The sequence below is a fragment of the Salvelinus fontinalis genome, chromosome 13, assembly GCF_029448725.1.
Source record: "Salvelinus fontinalis isolate EN_2023a chromosome 13, ASM2944872v1, whole genome shotgun sequence".
NCBI classification, from domain to species: Eukaryota; Metazoa; Chordata; class Actinopteri; order Salmoniformes; family Salmonidae; genus Salvelinus; species Salvelinus fontinalis.
The window spans coordinates 34,463,483-34,485,484 of record NC_074677.1 but is presented as its reverse complement, the minus strand read 5'-3'; the positions used below and the strand labels follow the sequence as shown (position 1 = coordinate 34,485,484).

Below are 22,002 nucleotides of genomic sequence, written 5' to 3'. Positions count from 1 at the left end.
AGTAAATGTCCAAGATGTGTAAAAGTCTGGGTAAAAAAAGTATTAATTGATAATGGCCTTTCAGTCAAGTGGACAGTCAAGTACTCACTGTTTGCCTGCCTGACAGCTAGCAGTTAGGGAGATGGTGGTTGCCTTGCCTGTCATGAATAAAGTCATGTATTGTATGCTGTATGTTGCCTCTGTCTGGTCTTAACTTTTATTATAGTTGACGTTTCACTCTTCGAACCCTCCAAACAGCCGTTACATTACTCCAACTTGGAAAATAGTTTGAGGCGCAATGATGCAGTATAGTAGTGTCCATTTGTCAGGTTGTAAAAAAACGGCTAGCCGGAGCTTGTCTGAGCAGTCTGCTGTGAATGCCCTCACCTGCTGGTAATTAATGCTGATTGTTTTTTTGGTTCTGCCCACTATAGTGCTGTCCGGTTAGAACATGATGTTGAGGCCCATTACTGTCTTAATTGTCACCACCACATACACGCACGTGGACACAGTTGCTTCCATTGAAGGTATTTCTTTATGTGTGGTAATCCAAATGACTTGTGATTTTAATTGCAGAAGCACGCACAACACTAAAATAAACACTGTAAACTCGGTCGCCATCTTCGCCATCATCTTCTGTCGACGACTAAAAACACTCTAAACTAGACTGGGCGGAGACAGAGTCAATGTCCATTCAAACCCGCTGATTTGCTAGAAGGGCCTTTTTTACACAGGTTGTTTTTGATAACTAGCCTTGTTCAGTTCAAGGAATGCGAGCGCCAGATTATGTAGACTCCAGGCAATACCCACACAACATGTTTAGGCAATACACATGCGCAAAATAGGAAATTGGCTCAATGCAACGAATAAAGCTACTTCAAGCAAAGCAGAGATGCCTATGTTGTCCCTGTCAATTACCAGTGACTGTTGTCAGGAAAGGCCGTGTGGGTCAAGGATTTCAATGGATTTCAATGGCTGGAAAGAAAGGCATGAGTACCTTGGCTCCGTCCCTGAGGTTTTGATGCATTTTAGCAATTTGTTTTGATTTTGAGCATGACAAAACACCAGAGTCATTGAGAAAAAAACATAACAATTAATTGTGTTTTTTATTTGGCTTTTCATAACAGCTTTTTTATTGGATTGTCACAGGGTAAACACTGCCTCGCCTGACCGCACATCACTGATTCACACTGATATAGGGGCTAGCTAGGCCTTCTGTAAATTGCATTATGTCTGTACCATGGACATGCCAAACTTTGTCAATTAGCAAGATTAAATTCACCATTGATAAGGCTTTAAAAGAATGAATCATTCTAGTCAAATTCCCCACCACCCCCAAAAACCTTGTTTTAAATAGGCTATGTCTACAAAATGGGGGGAAACCAGTACTTTTTTTATGTTTCTAAATATGAGATTCACTGGCTGTGTCAGGGCTGGATAGGCTGCGCTTCCGCTCTCAAAATACATGCCATTACCAACGGTATTACCTTTTAAGACCGGTCTTTTGGTGGGTCTTAAAACCTCCCTTTGGTGCTGCATGAAATAGTGACTTTTTGCTTGTCTTTAAGGACACACCTCAAATATTGTCACCCCTCCCACCTAAATGCAAGTGTGCTGATATTAGACAGGTAAATTGCCGAACCTGGCGTAAGTGGTGGAAAATGCCAGTGCGAGTTTTTAAATGACGAAATTGCAAACTAACGTGCGTTTAACACTTGGCCTCCTTAGCGCCAGCCGAAAAGAGCCCCTAGGGTTATGTGAGAGAGACATCTGGCTCTTATTGTCTTTGCTTTGTCTGCCTGCAGATCTTTAAGTACAAGAACATCCGAGGCAAGTTCTTCCCTTGCCTTCTGCCCAAGTCTCACAGTACTGTTGACCCACTGCCATTCACTGTGCCTGGCTCCGGGAAGGCCTCCGTGCAGGTACACATGCTCACCCAGACACATACAAGCTCACAGAGAAATGCCTATCTTTTTACCACCAATTGTGTATTTATTTTCATTATTCTCTTTCTCTCAGGTGTTGCGTTCTGTGGATCGCTGGTCAGCCGGAACTTGTGAGAGCTCTATCCTCAATGCCTACATTCATACCATCGAGAACAGCGAACACTACATCTACATCGAGGTAACTCTGCTACCAGCACATTACGTACATTACATACACATTATTTCATTGCACTCATTTACCAGACTCATAACCACACTACTTCCATGCTGTATCCATCCTCTCTACCTGTTTGCTTGCTGCAGGTAGAAATCAACCAGGGGACAAGGTTGTTTTTTGTTACGCCAGACAGTGCCCTGGCCTCCCCCACAGTCTTGTGACTGTGTCTCTGTACTGAAGTCAACAGCTCAAGGTTGAGATAATGACCGCCCTCATGTGCCTCCACAGTTCACATGATCCTAGTGCTATCAAGTCCAATTGAATGCATAGATTTTCAAATGAGATGAATAGTTCAATGAGGTGTTTGTTTTTAAATATGCATTGTTTCCATATCTCTTTTAACTGGAAATGGTTGTTTATTAATGGGACACAAGGGTTAGAAAGATGTATTTTCTCCCAACCTTGCTTTATTTCCCGATCCCTGCCTATTCCTGTCTCTCTAACATTGTCATGTGGGTTTTATTTGCTGTTCTATGTGAGCAGCTTGAAGTCTGAATGCTTTAACAGCAATGTCCCTTCCTGGTCACAAGTCCAGCTCCCTACCCATCACACCCCACAGCATCAAACAGAGACCAGAGCCATATATGCACGGCTCTGACAGAGATTCCATCTGTCGCGCTCTCTACCTCTCTTCTCTCAGAACCAGTTCTTCATCAGCTGTGCTGACGGGAAGAACGTGCACAATGGCATTGGTGACGCGATCGTGAAGAGGATCCTACGTGCACACAGGTGTGGTTCTACCACCATGTCTGTCTGAGTTTAACCTGTCCACAGCTTGGTTTACTGTAGAACATGATATTACTGGACTGGTTTATACATGTTTTATACATGTTTGTCTGTTGATTAGCTGTTTCAATAAGTAAAGTTAAATTATCATGATTCAATATTGTTTATCAAATACATCGTTGCCAATAGTTTCTTTCTATATAATTCTCTCTCCTCTGCTACCCCATTCCATAACTCTCTTGCTGTTCCTCAGTGAGCAGAAGAAATACAGGGTGTTTGTGGTGGTGCCCCTGCTGCCTGGGTTTGAAGGAGACATCCGTGAGGGAGGTGGGAATGCCATCCAAGCTATACTACACTTCACTTACAGGTCAGAACCCTCCCTTATGGGCCTTCATGCACGCTCACACACACGTTCACACACACACACATGCACACAAACACTGTACCCAGCAAACTGGGAACATTTCCAGAACATTAGCTAAGATTCCCATTAAGTTATAGTTAGGGTTTTATCTAACATTAGGATGGTAACATTCTCCCCCCCAAAAATGTCATGAAATATCCTTGGAATGTTCTAACATTTACTAAAATATTGTGCACAACATCTGTAACAGCCACCACAGAACAGTCCCCTAAAAGTTATCATTAGGTTTCCAGGTAATGTAATAACACAATGTACCAGTCATGTTTTCCCAGCAGACAAAATTGGTTCTGTGACATTCGTTAGGTTGCGGCAAATGTTCTCATTAGACAAAAACTGTCCAGTTGTGCTGAAGATTATACACTGAGTGTACAAAACATTATGAACACCTGCTCTTTCCATGGCATAGACTGGCCAGGTGAAAGCTATGATTCCTTATTGATGTCACTTGTTAAATCCACTTCAATCACTGTAATTGAATGGGAGGAGACAGATTAAAGAAGAATGTTTGAGCCTTGAGACAATTGAGACATGGATTGTGTATGTGTGCCATTCAGAGGGTGAATAGGTAAAACAACAGATTTTAAGTGCCTTTTGAAAGGGATATGGTAGTAGATGCCAGGCGCACCGGTTTGTGTCAAGAACTGCAATGCTGCTTGTTTTTTCGTTTTTCACACTCAACAGTTTTCCATGTGTATCAAGGGTGGGGGGGGGGAGAGGGGTGCAACTCAATAATAGGAAGGTGTTCTTAATGTTTTGTACACTCAGTGTACAATATTTGTATAAAACATTCACCTGATGTTGCAACAACGTTCCCAGAACACATTTTGTCTGTTCTTTTATTAGGTTGTGGGAACAGTCTGGTGGGGACATCCCAAAATATATGTTCCCAAAACACAAACAACTGCCCAGTTGTGCGGATGATTGTACAATGTTTATTTTAGGGTGCACATGACATTCCCTTAATGTTTACAGAACACCCGGTCTATGTTTTTTGAAGGTTCCCAGAATATTTCATTAAGTTATGTGAGTTGTCTGGGATGTTGCAAGAATATTATTTTGATATTCACAAAGGTTACACAGAACATTCTCACAATGTTCCAAAATGTCCAAGTCAGTTTTTATGACGTTCATAGCTTATTGTTTTAAGGTTTTACATAATATTCCATTGTTCACACAATATACATTTACCTCTTGGAGGTCCGCAGGACATTTCAAGAACTTTTATAAAATTGTATATTTAAGTTTGACCTAATATTACCACAACATGCTCAGCATGCAAATGTGTAGCTCCTTAAAGCAGATTTGAATACATCCCCATTATGTATATCTCCAGATTTTATGGCAATTCGCTTTTGAGGACTGTATTGTAGGCAATGGCGTATATTCATGGATGCCAAGGCAAGCCAGGCTTCCCCCCAAAATGTACCAATATATTTTTTTAAATAATTTATTTTTTCTCTCTGTGTGTTTCATAATTTTTCTTCAATTTGCAAGAGGCTGAATGTATCTCACTAGAAAGCATCCAAGTGAGCGAAACGGCGCCCCTCTGTCTCTCTGATGCTGTCTGATCCAAACGAGTATGACATTGTTACCACCCAAAGCATTGAAGGCAAGAGAAGCCAGTGAGTATCTGGCTTCCTTTTGATAAAAAAAGTGAATGGTCCCGGCGTTCCCTAAAAAAAGTGTCAAGGGAAGCCAGCTTGGATTTGGCGTCACTGAGCATATGTCGTTGATAGAAAAACTTGAATTGTTGAATCTTGTTGTGTTGTTGTCCTCCGGTGGCTAGCTAGCCAGCTAGATAAAATTGTCCCTTTCCTAAATTAGCCATGGATGGAGATAGGGATTTGGACGTGTAGTTTTACTTAATTCTCCGTATTGACCAATGATTATAACTGCAATTTTGATCCAACCATTAATTCATACATTGTTGTGCCCCTGGCCTGAGAGGATAGTAGTTCAATTTGTAGCTCGATGTAGATGGCTAATGTTGACTAGCTAACATTGACCATGAATGGAAGTTAGGCTAGCAAGCAAGCATTTTCGCCAGTGTTAGGTTCTAAATAAACACAGTAAAAACTCATGGACGATTAGTAAAGCTCAAACCAAGTTTATTCACCCACCGTGTCATACAGCTGCATGAGACAAAGACATTCAAACAAGCACTAATATTTAACCCTTCCTCCTAAGCTGAATCTCCACCTTACACCTCTGAACAGCCAATACACATCTGTTGCTAGACAGAACTTTGATATCTGTTCTTCCTTACCTCATCTGACCTGACCTCGGCCCCAAATTCCTCACTCCTCCCCATAGGATCCCTGATGTCTAACAATAACATATTCTGACAGAATGTATACGTTCTTCATTCCCCTCTCTCCCTCAGTGACATGAATAAGGATATTTCATATTTTCAAGTTTAGAAGTCAGAACCCTTCACCAGATAGCCTAGGACAACAAAAACTAAAAGCGTGTACTACATGACAGAGTGATAGACCGTTTCTTCAACATAAGAGTGGAAGCCATCATCCATTGGCATTTCTCTACAAGTAGGGTGTCAACATGTTTTTGTACTTGCACAAACTCACACGCACACAGAAATCAGAGCCATGGACAAGCCACATCATATTTAGCTTACGTTGATTGGACTAAATTGTTTTTGGTTTCTTTTTAGTTGTCACTGTATTAGACTAAGCAGAGGTGATTTGATGTTGAAATGTTGAAATGGTGCTGGAATAGTGGAGGCAGCTTCTGTTTTCTTTGCGACTTGCGGTATCTCTGTGGTTCTAAATCAATAGTTGTTTAGTGGTCCGAAAATGTCGGAAACATTAACTTGCTTGACCATGCTGTAGGTCATCTAACTGTCTGTTACTGTACATGCAATATGCTTTGTGGACAGAGGTTGCTATCGTTTTTGTGTTGAAACAAAGGTGTGGTTGAATTCTGCTACAGTGTCTTCTTATTGTCTCGACCTTTAGATCACGGTTGGAAGACATATGAATTAACAGGTTATAGAGCAAACAACGCAATTATCACAACACATACCGTGGCAAGAAAAAGTATGTGAACCCTTTGGAAATACCTGGAGTTCTACATAAATTGGTAATAAAATTTGATCTGATCTTCATCTAGGTCACAACAATAGACAAACAGTCTGCTTAAACTAATAACACACAAACAATTATACGTTTTCATGTCTTTATTGAACACACCGTGTAAATATTCACAGTGCAGAGTGGAAAAGTATGTGAACCCTTGGATTTAATAACTGGTTGACCCTTCTTTTGGCAGCAATAACCTCAACCAAATGTTTTCTGTAGTTGCGGATCAGACCTGCACAACGGTCAGAAGGAATTTTGGACCATTCCTCTTCACAAAACTGTTTCAGTTCAGCATTCTTGGGATGTCTAGTGTGAACTGCTCTCTTGAGGTCATGCCACAACATCTCAATCGGGTTGAGGTCAGGACTCTGACTGGGCCACTCCAGAAGGCGTATTTTCTTCTGTTGAAGCCATTCTGTTGTTGATTTACTTCTGTGTTTTGTGTTGTTGTCCAGTTGCATCACCCAACGTCTGTTGAGCTTCTTAACCTCATTGAGCATTCTGCTCTTGTCTTTGCAGGACGGCCACTCATAGAGAGAGTAGCAACAGTGCTGAACTTTCTCTGTTTATAGACAATTTGTCTTACCATGGACTGATGAGCATCAAGGCTTTTAGAGATACTTTTGTAACCCTTTCCAGCTTTATGTAAGTCAACAATTCTTAATCTTAGGTCTTCTGAGATTTATTTTGTTTGAGGCATGGTTCACATCAGGCAATGCTTCTTGTGAAACGCAAACTCAAATTTTGTAAGTGTTTTTTATTGGGCAAGGCGGCTCTAAATAGCATCTCATTGATTGGACTCCAGGTTAGTTGACTCCTGACTCCAATTAGCTTTTGGAGAAGTCATTAGCCTAGAGGTTCACATACTTTTTCCAACCTACACTGTGAAGGTTTAAATGATGTATTCAATATAGACAAGAAAAATACAATAATTAGTTTAAGCACACTGTTTGTCTTGTTGTGACTTAGAATCAGATCAAATTTGATGACCAATTTATGCAGAAATCCAAGTAATTCCAAATAGTTCACACACTTTTTCTTGCCACTGTAGGTTGTAATGTAACGTTTTTGGGGGGAGTTTTTTTTTTTCTTTCTCCACGCACCCCTACTGATTGTAGGATCACTACAAGGTGATAGACACACTGCATTTTTTATTTCATTCATAGGACATTTGAACAGCATTCAATCATACTAACACAACCATATGTTTTACACTTGATATGTTGACAATCTGCACTTGTGGTGTTTGAACCTGCAATGTTTGGTTCCCAAGGCAGTTCTTTTACGGCCCTCCGTTTCCTGTAGTCCACGATCAGCTCCTTTGTCTTGCTCACGTTGAGGGAGAGGTTGCCAGGTCTTTGTCTCATCGTCGTCAGTGATCAGGCCTACCACCGTTGTGTCGTCAGCAAACTTAATGATGGTGTTGGAGTGGTGTACGGCCACACATTCGTGGGTGAACAGGGAGTACTGGAGGGGACTAAGCATGAACCCATGTACTCATGAAGTCCACAATCCAGTTGCAGAGGGAAGTGTTCAGTCCCAGGGTCCTTAGCTTGGAGGTGTTGAACGCTGATCTGTAGTCAATGAACAGCATTCTCACATAGGTGTTTCTCTTGTCCAGGTGGGAGAGGGCAGTGTGGAGTGCTATAGAGATTTCATAGACTGAGGATCTGTTGGGGTGGTATTTGAATTGAAGTGGGTCCAGGGTGTCTGGGATGTTGGTATTGATGTGAGCCTTTCAAAGCATTTCATGGCTACAGATATGAGTGCTATGGGGCGATACCTTGGCTTTCTTGGGCACAGGGACTATGGTGGTCTGCTTGAAACATGTAGGTATAATATAGACTCAAAGCGAGCATACGGTGGTTGCTCCGCTAAAAGTTTTGAGATTATGCTGCGGTATTTAGAGGTCATTTGTGGTTTAGTACGGTACCCTGTGTCACCACTTCATTGCTTCAGACCAGCGCAAGGGGGAGTTAGAGCACTGATTATGCTTTTGGGTCTTACTGAGTCTCTAACTGACAATGATTGGGTGACATAAACCTAAATAGAAACGAATAATTATGCACAACTTCAGTACTACTTACTAAAACTGTTACACTAAGGATTATTTTGCTGTTATTGTAATAGTGTAGCCCCCTCCCGACCAGTCACGTTGTACAGTGCCTAAGTGGCGCATGGTCTAAGACACTGCATAGCAGTGCAAGCTGTGTTGCTACAGAGTCTGGTTCAATACCTGTGCCGGCCTCAGCTGGGAGACCCATTTGAAAATGAAATAATCTCCAAAATTGTATTTTTTAATCAAAGCTATTATTAATATTATTATTAATTAGGAATGATATAAAAGCCCCTTGGATATTCTCACAGATATATTATTAACCCTGTTATTAGCAGGACAATATATATTGGTCATGGCTCCCGAGTGGCGCACAATGGGATTGCCTTGCTGTTCTCCAGCTGTATCCACTGAAAGCGCACGAGGTTCAAGGCACGAGGGCACGGGATGGGCCGCAGATCCACGCACAGAAGACGGACCTAGCCCATGGGTAAGGGAGGAGGAGGAAGGGAGATGGGGGGGGGTGGACCCCCGCCCCACCACACTGGGTAGCACGGAGCAACACTCTAATAATGGCGCTGACTAGGGAAACGTTCCCGCTGTTCTTAGTGCCAGTCTGCACGTTCAAGCTAAAACAATGTAACTAATAATGGCATCTTTATGCTTTCGTTAATAAAATAATTATAAAAATACTCTTTCAAAATGCAAATGTTTATTTAGTTATGATCCATAACAAATTACTATGGGACTAAGTATCACTGAATTACATAAATATCCTTCAATCCTCTATATGTAATTATTGGCGGAGAGTCACATCATATTTATTTTTCGATATACTGTAGGCGTACCGTTAGCGACATGTGTTGAGTAATGTGCTGTTAAAAGTGGAGTAGGTCTTATTTATTTAAAGAGCATATTGAAGTTAGAAGCAATAGGATTTGAAGCAATAGCCTACAACTATTTTAGCACCATTTTGCATTGCAGTGAGAAAAGCATGGGGACTGGTCTTGATAAATCAATTAGATTTTTTATTTTGGCTGAATTTCCATTTTGGTCTTGGTTAGACTACAATTAGGGTGTAGAAATGTTATGCTCTTAGTGTAACCTTTTATTTAACTAGGCAAGTCAGTTAAGAACAAATTCTTATTTACAAGGACAGCCTACTCCTTCCTCCTTATTCCCCTTATTTGTGGCACTAAACAGTATATGCCTCCATACATGTTTTCAATTAGTACCGGGGGACCTTCAGTCGAGTCGTGTGAGGCATGTGGGCGTCCTAAAGCAAAACAACCGACATGTACACTACCGTTGAAAAGTTTGGGGTCACTTAGAAATGTCCTTGTTTTTGACAGAAAAGCACATTTTTTTGTCAATTTAAAATAACATCAAATTGATCAGAAATACAGTGTAGATATTGTTAATGTTGTAAATTACTATTGTAGCTGGAAACGACTGTGGGATGCTGGCCTTCTAGGCAGAGTTCCTCTGTCCAGTGTCTGTGTTCTTTTGCCCATCTTAGTCTTTTCTTTTTATTGGCCAGTCTGAGATATGGCTTTTTCTTTGCAACGCTGCCTAGAAGGCTAGAATCCTGGAGTCGCCTCTTCAATGTTGACGTTGAGACTGGTGTTTTGCGGGTACTATTTCATGAAGCTGCCAGTTGAGGACTTGCGAGGCGTCTGTTTCTCAAACTAGACACTCTAATGTACTTGTCCTCTTGCTCAGTTGTGCACGGGGCCTCACACTCCTCTTTCTATTCTGGTTAGAGCCAGTTTGCGCTGTTCTGTGAAGGGAGTAGTACACAGCGTTGTACGAGATCTTCAGTTTCTTGGCAATTTCTTGCATGGAATAGCCTTCATTTCTCAGAACAAGAATAGACTAATGAGTTTCAGAAGAAAGTTATTTGTTTCTAGCCATTTTGAGCCTGTAATCGAACCCACAAATGCTGATGCTCCAGTTCCTTAACTAGTCTAAAGAAGGCCAGTTTTATTGCTTCTTTTATCAGAACAGTTTTCAGCTGTGCTAACATAATTGCAAAAGGGTTTTCTAATGATCAATTAGCCTTTTAAAATGATCAACTTGGATTAGCTAACACAACGTGCCATTGGAACACAGGAGTGATGGTTGCTGATAATGGGCCTCTGTACGCCTATGTAGATATTCCATTGAAAATCTGCCATTTCCAGCTACAATAGTCATTTACAACATTAACAATGTCTACACTGTATTTCTGATCAGTTTTATGTTATTTTAATGGACAAAAAATGTGCTTTTCTTTCAAAAACAAGGACATTTCTAAGAGACCCCAAACTTTTGAACGGTAGTGTACGTGTTCGTCAGAGTCTCATCTGTCCATAGAGGGGTCATAACCACTACAGAAGATTTTGTGAGAAGACCAACTTTCGGGATGTCTCATGGTCTGACAAACACCACTCTAACTCTGCCACCTTTCACCGCAGAAGTGTGACATAGGCGGATGCGGTGGATTGAGATGAATCCAATGCAAAAAACAGATATTTCTAGTTTAAACTGATGGGGATTTTATGGGGATTTTTTTATTATGCTAATTACATTTCCTTGGGGGCATGGACATCGACCTTACGGGGTTATTCAATTAGAGATCGCGCACCAGCTTTTGTTAATAAAGAGACACAGACCTCTCCCTTGAGTTTTACCCCAAGCTGCTGTTCTGTCCTGCCGATGCATAGAAAAACCAGCTAAAGGTATATTATCCATGTCCTTGTGGATATGAAGATTGTCAACATATGAAGAGTGGTTGTGTTTGTTTGAATAAATGCTGTTCAAATGCCCCATGAATGAAATAATGTCCAGACTGTCAACATATATAAAGTGTAAAAAATATGGTTGCGTTTGTATGATTTTAAATGCTGTTCAAATGTCCTATGAATAAAAATATAATCCCATGTGTCGCTCTATCACCTACAGTACAGCTCTCAAATGCAAATTGCCATTTAAATCTGGAGAGAAACATAATGGGGATATATTCCAATTGGCTTTCTTATGCTTTAAGGAGGTACAGAATGTTGAGAATGTTGTTGTAATAGTAGGTAACTTAAATATAACATTTTCTAAATGTTCTTAAAATGTCCTGCGAACCTCCAAGAGGTAAATGTATTCGTGAACATCAATGGACTATTATTTTAAACTTTAAACATATACGAAATACTTTTTGTGAAATTGTGCAACATTGTGGGAATGTTCTGTGCAACCTATATGAAAATTACAAGAATATTCTTGCAACATCCCAGACAACTACCATAACTTAATTAAATGTTCTGGGAAACTAAAGACCTTAGACCAGGTGTTGTTCTTTCAACATTTTTACAATATTCTAGGATTTTCCTGTGCAACCCAATTTAAACATTGTATGAATGTCATCACAACTGGGCATATTTGGTGTTTTAGAAATGTATCTCTTGTAATGTACCCACACTGATCCCACAACCTAATTAAATGTTCTGGGAACCGTTTAAAGAACCCAGAACGGCTGTTCTGTCAACATTCTTGCAACAACAAAGGAATGTTTTGTGTACTCTGATATAAACATTCTCTGAATGTCAGCACAACTGGACAGTTTTAGGTTCCATGTGATGTCTCCACAATGTTTTCACCAGACTGTAAATGTGTTCTAAGAACGTTCTTTCAACATCAGGCAAACGTTTTATACACATTCTATAGTTATCAATTTTGTGTTATGAGAACATTGCAGAGACCTAACTAATGTTCTGGGAACTTTCACAGAACCAATTTTGTTTTACTGCATAGACACTAAGACATAATCACTTATGTCATACTGTATGATGTTAAAACATACATTTTGTAGTGATTTGTTTTTTAGACAACTGAGATCGTTGTTGATTTGATAAGTAATATGTATTTGTCACAGGACCATGTGCCGTGGAGAGTACTCCATACTGATGAGATTGAGAGAACGTGAGTTTTCTTTCCAATTCAACCTAATATCTGTCATCTCTGATAACATTTCTGCTTGTCTTTTTCTCTTATGTTTGGCTTATCCTCCCGCTAACTGAAGACTCATAGTAGGTACACTACATGGCCAAAAGTATGTGGACACCTGCTCGTCGAACATCTCATTCCAAAATCATGGGCATTAATATGGAGTTGGTCCCCCCTTTGCTGCTATAACAGCCTCCACTCTTCTGGGAAGGCTTTCCACTAGATGTTGGAACATTGCTGCGTGGACTTGCTTCCATTCAGCTACAATAGCATTAGTGAGGTCGGTCACGGATGTTGTGCTCGCAGTCGGCGTTCCAATTCATCCCAAAGGTGTTCGATGGGGTTGAAGTCTGTGCAGGCCAGTCAAGTTCTTCCACACCGATCTCGACAAACCATTTCTATATGGACAGCATTGTCATGCTGAAACAGGAAAGGGTCTTCCCCAAACTGTTGCCAATAAGTTGGAAGCACAGAATCGTCTAGATCAGGGGTGGGCAACTCCAGTCCTCGGGGTCCTGATTGGTGTCACACTTTTTCTCCATCCCTAGGAAACACAGCTGATTTAATGAAATTGCATTTTAACCTGAAGATCATGATTAAGTGATTATTGGAGTCAGGTGTGTTAGCTGGGGCAAAACTGTGATACCGAGGACTGGAATTGCCCACCTCTGGTCTAGATTTTTCATTATTCCTCATACACCAAACTTTACAGTTGGCACTATGCATTCGGGCAGGTAGCGTTCTCCTGGCATCCGCCAAACCCAGATTCATGCATCGGACTGCCATATGGTGCATTGTGATTCATCACTCCAGAGAACGCGTTTCCACTCCTCCGGAGTCCATTGGTGGCGAGCTTTACACCACTCCAGCCAACGCTTGGCATTGTGCATGATGATCTTAGGCTTGTTTGCGGCAGCTTGGCCATGGAAACCCATTTCATGAAATTCCTGACGAACAGTTTTTGTGCTGACGTTGCTTCCAGAGGCAGTTTGGAACTCGGTAGTAAGTGTTGTAACCGAATGCAGACGATTTTTACGCGCTTCAGCACTCTGCAGTTCCGCTCTGTGACCTTGTGTGGCCTACCACTTCGCGGCTGTTGCTCCTAGACATTTCCATTGCACAATAACAGCACTTACAGTTGACCAGGGAAGCTCTAGCAGGGCAGAAATTTGACGAACTGACTTGTTGAAAATTCTATGACGGTGCAACATTGAAAGTCACTGAGCTCTTCAGTATGGGCCATTCTACTGCCAATGTTTGTCTATGGAGATTGCATGGCTGTGTGCTCGATTTTTATACACCTGTCAGCAACGGGTGTGGCTGAAATAGCGGATTCCACTCATTTTGAAGGGGTGATCACATACTTTTTGTGTATCTGCCTTTACTATCTATACTAACTATAGTATAGTTCTCCATTCTCCTCATACTTAATCAGTCCATCTTCTTTTCCGATAATGCCATGTGTCTTCTCATGTTTAAATTGCGCTCCCGTTTCCTTAGCGTTCATTTTTTCATTGGCTTCAGCTCTATGCCAGTGTGCCAACCAACCAGTGTGTCCCCCTCCCCCCAGTTGAGAACCAGTGGAGCAAGTACATCACCCTGTGTGGCCTGCGCAAGCACTCCCAGATCTCCCAGTCCCTGGTCACAGAGCTCATCTACGTACACAGCAAGACCCTCATAGCTGATGACCGCCGCTACATCATCGGTGAGTCACCATCATCACAGCCATACTTGATACAGATTCAGAGATGGGATGGGACATAATTGTGTCTGGAATGGCACCTTATTCCTTATATAATGCAGTCATTTTGCTCTTGACAAAAGTAGTGTACTAAATAGGGGTTAGGGTGCCATTTCCAATGATGTCTGTGATTACTGTCTCTGCATAATAATCACAAGATGAAAAAACATGCTGCTATATATACATCCATCCTGGACTTAAGGGGAGGGTGAGGGAGGGGAACTTAAAAGGCACCACTCTCATTAAATATTAATGCGATCTTTAATAATATCGTTATACAATATGTTATGGTTTGTAGTAGGATGTTTATACACATGCACTCCTCACTGTGTAATGTCCCTCCCTTTTGGTACCACCCACTGAAACTCTTCATCTGGCATCCCACTGCTAAGCTAAGCTTCCCCTAAAGTAAATTGAATTAAATTGCCATAATGATATAGCCTAATTAGCCTACTCCTATCTATACAGAAATAAATACAATCATTCAAAAAAGGCTAGTACACCAGAAAGGATGATTTTGGAGGATCGGAGAATCATTAGCTCCTTAAAAATAAAAAGCTGTGGATTGTTTTAAATCGCATAGCCTGTCGGAAGGGCCTGCAATTTGGGCAGCGCGTTTGGAAAATACCAAATAGATGATTGTTAAGTTGCGAATGTCAGTGAACGAGAAGCCCAGCCAGGCAAATCGCAATATTTCAAATTACAATCACGGGAAAACATCATTTGGAAAACAAATGGCTATTCCTGTAAAGGAACTTAACAAATTCACAACTTAATTGAGCGAACATTAGCCTATCTTATTGGCAGCAGCGTAGCATCGGCCATATCCCCGGTGAGTGCGCATATTCACTGTCTTTATCATTGGGTCAGTGACACTTTGTTTTTGGACAGTATTTGTGTCTCCCCTTTTTGTTGGCCTATTAGAACGTTGCAGACAACATCCTTTTTATTGATCTATTTGTCAGTTAGCAGAGTATTGTTATTGTATTTTAAAAGATTATACTAATGTCTCCAGTCAAATAAAGTATAGTAGAATTGCCTGAAATTCGTTTATAAAAGGCCACATTTTTTTCTGCGAAAAGAAAGGGTAAGAAATGCATCTATTATAAATTGGGTGGTTTGAGCCCTGAATGCTGATTTGGCTGACAGCTGTGGTAAATCAGGCCGTATACCACGGGTATGACAAAACATTTTATTTTTATTGCTCTAATTACATTGGTAACCAGTGTATAATAGCAATAAGGCATCTTGGGCGTTATAGGGCCAATATACCACGGCTAAGGTCTGTACCCAGGCATTCGGTTTTGCGTTGTGCCTAAGAACATCCCTTAACCATGGTATATTAGCCATATACTACACCTCCTCGGGCCTTATTACTTAAATATACCCTAGTCTAGGCCTATTCCACCACACGCTGCTTTGAACAGTCTTTTTGCGAACAGTGTTTGAGTTATATTATTAGGCTAAATTATGACTATCCTATTTACTCATCACATTAGGAATAGTAGGCTATCTTACATAAGTCTGCAAATGTGATTATGCATGGAATGCTTTATTATAAAGGTGCATTTTTATGGTGAAAATTAGCTTCCCCAAACTTGAGACTCGTATCGTCTATGAACTGGCACAACCACGTCATTTCAATGTGGACATTTGTTGATATTAGGTGGAGTTGTTGATCAATGTGATTTCAACCTTTTATTAACCCACTCAAAAAGACAACCAGAAGTTTGTTTAATTCCCAATGTCCCTTTGTCACTATATGCTTTCAACCATCTAAAAGCTCTACCAAATACCAATGGAAAAACAATGTCTGATTTTTTTGATTAGTTAAAAACATATAAATGTGTTATTACTGCACTTTCAACCATTTAAAAGCACAACAAAGTTAAAATTGAAAATCAGTGCCATATATTTTGTATTTATACAATAACTTTATGTATTATCACTGTGCTTCATCTAATAGCACAACCAAATGACCTGGATTGCAGTTGAAGTTACAGTGGAAAAGTACATAGTGGAAGTGATCAGTGCTGTTTGAGATTCTGTTTAGATTATAGCAATTGTTTCTGGAAGCTGTGCTGAATCATTTCCCCCCATGTGAGCCATTCGAATTTCAGCCAATGAGCTTCAGCCCCTCACCATTTGAGTGACAGCTATCAAGATGCTCACACACAGCAGAGAGAGAAAGAGAGAGCGAGAGCAATTATGTGGTGCACATATCTGCACAAATGTGATGAAGTACGCAATTTCCAAAGACCACTTTTGGCTCGTGGGTGCTACTTTCAGAACTACTGGCTAAAAAGTATACAAAAGTACCGGAGCATCTCTTTAAAGAATAGGAGAAGATAAAATAAAATAAAACTTTAAATGCACTTTAAATAATGTTTGAGTCGATATAGTCCTATCCTTTAACATTTGCTCTGTTAAACCTACCCTTTGGAATGAATTTAATAACAACAGTGAATCTATTTAGTTATTAAGAGATCTCTCAATAATCATTCTCGCGATAGCACATTGGTAGTAGTCTGTGACAAATCAAAGTTAAGAAGGGCTGGGCTTTGTTAAAATCCTGGATGGGAGACCAAACAGATAGCTATAGATAATCAACTTTCCAGTAGGAGGTGCTGCACAGCCTATAGTTTTCTTCTGATAGTGGATATAATGTTGAGGATCTGACGTTGTTTCAAAGGTACAAACTAAACATATTTTATACAATGTTTGTCTATGTTGAAAATTGGTTACCAGGATGACATAATTCTGTGGTTGAAATTTCACCCTCAAAACAACAGTTTACTTTGATTACTTTTTTCAAATCTAATGTATTTTCCAAGTAGATTTCATGTCACAATACGTTGAAAAATTACATTAAAACAAAGTTTATTCATCCACTTTGTGCCAAGTGGGATGGTTCCATACAATGATATGATTATAGTTACACTGGGACTGGGTAGAGTAATTATGGTGCTCCTCTCAGCTAGATAAGAGTCCTTGAGACACAGGAAAAGGGTTTTGTAAACAGCGTTTTTTGTTAACCTTCTATCTTCCCCAACTTGGTATTAAGAAAGTTTGCTGCTAACAACTCACATGCTTAGAATAAAGTAAGTCGCTGCAGAATCTATGGCCATCATCACTGATATAAGTACTGTCACTACACTCTCCTCTTTGCTCTCTCTCTCTTTCCTCCACTCTCTGTGCTCCCCCCATCCAGGCTCGGCCAATATCAATGACCGCAGTATGCTGGGCAGCCGGGACAGTGAGCTGGCTTTGCTGGTAGAGGATGAGGAAAGGGTCCCCTCCATGATGGGGGGAGAGGAGTACCAGGCCGGACCCCTCACTTTAGCACTGCGCAAAGAGTGTTTCAGGTCAGGACTATGCAAAATATGACAGTAGGGTCCATACACTTCTGCACTCTGTGATTTTACATTCAATTAGTTCACTGATAGAGAAGTTCACTGAGTTTGAGGGGTATATAAATGATATAGCTGGGGTGAACCTGGATGTGTTTGGACTTGAAAGGGTTATCTCCTCTGCAGAAGTGAATCACTTCAAAGGAGCTGAACAACTCCCACAGTCATTCTTATGTTAGTGAGGGAGGGGGTAACCAAGGTCCCTACACTGACATACTAATAACGCTGACTCCACTGCTAGTGGATGGATCTATTGATTAGTAATTGTTGGCATTTGTGATGCACTAAAACTGTCCCTTGGAGTCCTAGACAGAATATGCATACACTTCACAGAGCTTGCCTGAAGCCTATTATGCCAGCAGAGCTATTCGTTTTGGCTCGAATCAGCAGCTACCAAGTATATCCTCTAGTTTCCAAGGGAACCATCAGATGACAATCGTGCGCAAGCGTGGTCTTCATTCTCTGTATGAAGGATTTTTTTAATATATTTTTTTATTTTTTATTTTTATATGAATTTGTGTACCAACCTTCACTCAGCTACTGTATTACGAACTGTCACTCTATCAACAGTTTGAATGTGCAGTTAACTTAGCTGCTTGGCAGTAACTGACTCTATGTGCATGTGCTTCCCAGGGTGCTTTTAGGAGCTGATTCTGACCCCGAGATCGATATTGATGACCCGATCAGTGACCCTTTTTTCTTGTTGGGATGGAATGCGGCGGCAAAACTGAATGCTAAGATTTATGACAAGGTATAAATGTAAATTAATACGACTAAACGCTATGTTTGGATCTCTTTTTCATGTGCATCGTTATTAGTCTCTCTTTCCCTTTAACCTCCCTCCCTGTCCTCTCTGCTGCTCACCTTTCCCCTTGACTGTTACTTTCCTTCCCTTTACCTGGAACAGGTCTTCCGCTGCCTCCCCTGCAACTCTGTCCATAGCATGAGGGAGCTGAAGGAGCATTCAGGCACAGAGCGCCTGTGTGACACAGACCCCCAACAGGCTAAAGAGGAGCTGGCGGCCGTCAGGGGGCTACTTGTCCACTTCCCCCTCAACTTCCTGTCAGAGGAGAGTCTGCTCCCCCCACTGGGCAGCAAGGAGGGCATGGCTCCTACGGGACTCTGGACATAAGAGTACCAGGCTACCAGCCACAAGAACCAGGATGACACTGAAATATCCCAGTACAGCAGGGGAGAGATTTATAGATTTTATCACCTTTGCCAGATACCACTCCATTATTAATAAAAAGATTGGAACAAATGTATTCTAAACTGACCTAGCTAAAAAATACTAACTGATGTGTCTACGAAGAATGCAATTAGATGCAAGATTTTTACATAGCTGTTGATACAGAGTGGATTTTAACTCTGTTAAAACGGTCAAACATTTCAAAACAAACCAGATGATAATGTATCCCAGGGTTCCCCAATTGGCGGCCCACAGGTAATTTTATTTGGACCCCCATGTTTTCTGAGCAAATAAAGAAATAAAATATATTTTTTGGGGGGACACAAAAGACTGTAAAAACACCAGCAAATCAGCTCCAAGTGATTTTAATTTTGGAAATCTGTTCCAAGGTATTCCCACGCATAATGGAGAGATATCCACAGTGTAAAAAACATTAAGAACACCTGCTCTTTCCATGACAGACTGACCAGGTGAAAGCTATGATCCCTTATTGATGTCACCTGTTAAATACACTTCAATCAGTGTAGATGAAGGGGAGGAGACAGGTTAATGGAGGATTTTTAAGCCTTGAGACAATTGAGACAGATTGTGTGTGTGTGTGTAGCATTCAGAGGGTGAAGGGGCAACTGCCTTTGAACGGGGTATGATAGGGGCCAGGCGCACCGGTTTGAGTGTGTCAAGAACAGCAACGCTGCTGTTTTTTTGATGTTCAACAGTTTCCTGTGTGTATCAAGAATGGCCCACCACCCAAAGGTCATCCAGCCAACTTGACACAACTGGGAAGCATTGGAGACAACATGGGCCAGCATCCCTGTGGAACACTTTCAACACCTTGTAGAGTCCATGCCCTGATGAATTGAGGCTTTTCTGAGGGGCAAAAGGGGGTGCAACTCAATATTGGGAATGTGTTCCTAATGTTTTGTGCATTCAGTGTATGTGATTGTATACAAATGTAGGCAAGGTTTAAAATGATTGTCTAATGTTATATCTGTTTGGGCATCTTGTGGTCAATTTGCTGTCTACAAATAATTTTTAATTATGTTCCAAGTGACTTTGAGACATGGCTATTTGAAGGATTACCACTGTTTTAATGTCACATGTACATTTTTATAATGTTGGATCATTGCCACACTCAACTGACCAAATTTGTTAATGTAATACTGAACCTGAGTATTTCCTTTTTTAAAGGTCTTAGGTACGAGTCTGCCAATATAGAACATAACAGGAACAGAATGCCACTGTATGAGAGGCAGGAGGAGGAATGGAGATCAGAAGTCAAGAGTCTCAGATGATTTAGGAACATTGCGTACATTTATTGTTGCAAGGTTGTGGGTGGATAGCTCCTCTCTGTCTCTCTCAGCCTCTCCCTCTTTCTCTCTCTGCCTCTCGCTTCCACTCTCCATGCAGTGCCAGCAAATCTGTCAGAACATTTGTGGTTGTTATGGTGACGGTTATAAAGAGCTGACTAGATTGTGGCTGAAAGAGGAAAGGACAGATGAGCGATAGACTGAATCAGACAGAGGTATATGAAAAAATGGAAGACGAGGTGGCCTAGCAAATTCTGTAAAAGGAGGGTCATTGGATTTGCAAGATAGGCAATGACAAAAGAGGAAGACAAAGGACCATATGAGGGGCACGGGGCGAATAGAGAGCAATGAGAAAAAGATATTCAGGTGGTGCTCCTGGCGTGCTTTAATTGTTGCGTCTTTTTGCCGTCACCATGGCAACCAAGTGAATTATTGTTACTAACTTACCCTGTTGTCAGTGGTCCAGAACATTCCACTACATTTTGAAAAAGGGGAGCAAAGAAAAAAATGTTTTTGTAAATCACAGTTTCTAATCTTGGATGGGATGAGTAATTTTGACAGTTTTGATCAAGGAAAAGGTGACTAACTGAAATAGTAACATTTATTTAGTGATACTGCTTCTACCACCACCACTACTACAGGTGCTTTTAGCATCTCGGGTGTGTTTACATACACTAGCGTTGCTTTCAATTGTATTGGGTTGCACAAAAACAATTGGTGGGAAGCCAGAATACAATACAATTCCATTTCAACTTACTGTGGATATGTGTAGGATAGTTGGTAATTATTTCAGGGGGAAATTGAGACAAAATATCTAAAGTATTGTATTATTAAACAGACTTTCCAAATGTGGGTCTGTTGTAGACCCACTTCCTCTCTGCTTACATCATGTCAAAAGAAAAGTCCACCACGAATTATTCATTTTTTTTGTCCACATATGGAGCATGTGCAGGACTTTTTATTTTGACATGAGGTAAGCAAAGAGGAAGTGGGTTTACAACAGACCCACATTTGGAAAGTCTGTTTAATAATACGATACTTTAGATATTTTGTCTCAAATCCCCCCTCTCATAATGACCAACTGTCCTGCCCACCGGCACTGTAAGTTGAAAGGGAATTGTATTTCACTTCTGAATTCCCACTACTGTTTCTGTTAATTATATTCACCATACTACTTTGAATGTTGAAAGAAGGGGAGTTGTAGCTCTTTAACATTTGAATAACATTTGTATGACTTTAGTATTTTCTACTTATTTTTAAACCATGTAGGACTAACTTTCACTGTATTTTAACATTTTAATGTGCATTAAATGTATGTATGCCTGCAACCTGGACTCAGGGGTAGATTTAACATAGTAATCCAAAATCTGGGATGCTCAAATTAGTATATTTTACATTTGGTGTGGAATGCATTAATTTGTGGATGTCCATTTCATATGTTACAAATGTTAAATACATATATGTTACGAATTCCAATTTGTTGTGGCTAACGTTAGCTAGGTGGCACCCACCCATCCACCCTCCTTTCATATTTGCTTTATTAAGTTACATGTCTTATGTAACCATACTAAACATAACATATCCCATAGGGCTGCGCACAATTGGTCCCAGCGTCTTCCGGGTTTGGCCGTCATTGTAAATAAGAATTTGTTCTTAACTGACTTGCCTAATTAAATAAAGGTTGAATTAAATATACTAGTTAAAGGAGTGTCTCGTTTACTTTGTTACGTCTAGCCCCCGAGACCAGCCTGATCACTTAATTATTAGAATAACTAGGCTATAGTCGATAGGCTTTTCTTTTTCAAAATTGTAATCTGTACGAATGTAGCTATCTTTTAACATTTAATAAAAAAATATATAAGTTGTAATGTGAACAGTATTAGTTAATTTGCCTCTGGTTTTTGAGTCTCATGTCAATCCATGTGTGATTGTCC

At 40.6% G+C, this 22,002-nt stretch overlaps 1 protein-coding gene across 1 annotated transcript in view; it reads left to right on the top strand.

The window, feature by feature from the left end:
* LOC129868488 (phospholipase D2-like) overlaps window positions 1-21,942 on the top strand; it is a 43,732-nt gene extending 21,790 nt beyond the window's left edge. Inside the window, exons 16-24 of the mRNA XM_055942514.1 lie at window positions 1,785-1,901; window positions 1,999-2,103; window positions 2,783-2,871; window positions 3,122-3,235; window positions 12,351-12,397; window positions 13,992-14,126; window positions 17,374-17,527; window positions 18,206-18,323; window positions 18,480-21,942. Of these exons, the coding sequence (XP_055798489.1) occupies window positions 1,785-1,901; window positions 1,999-2,103; window positions 2,783-2,871; window positions 3,122-3,235; window positions 12,351-12,397; window positions 13,992-14,126; window positions 17,374-17,527; window positions 18,206-18,323; window positions 18,480-18,704 (1,104 nt within the window). The 3' untranslated portion in view covers window positions 18,705-21,942. The remainder of the gene's footprint in view (window positions 1-1,784; window positions 1,902-1,998; window positions 2,104-2,782; window positions 2,872-3,121; window positions 3,236-12,350; window positions 12,398-13,991; window positions 14,127-17,373; window positions 17,528-18,205; window positions 18,324-18,479) is intronic.
* The last annotated feature ends 60 nt before the right edge of the window (window positions 21,943-22,002 follow it).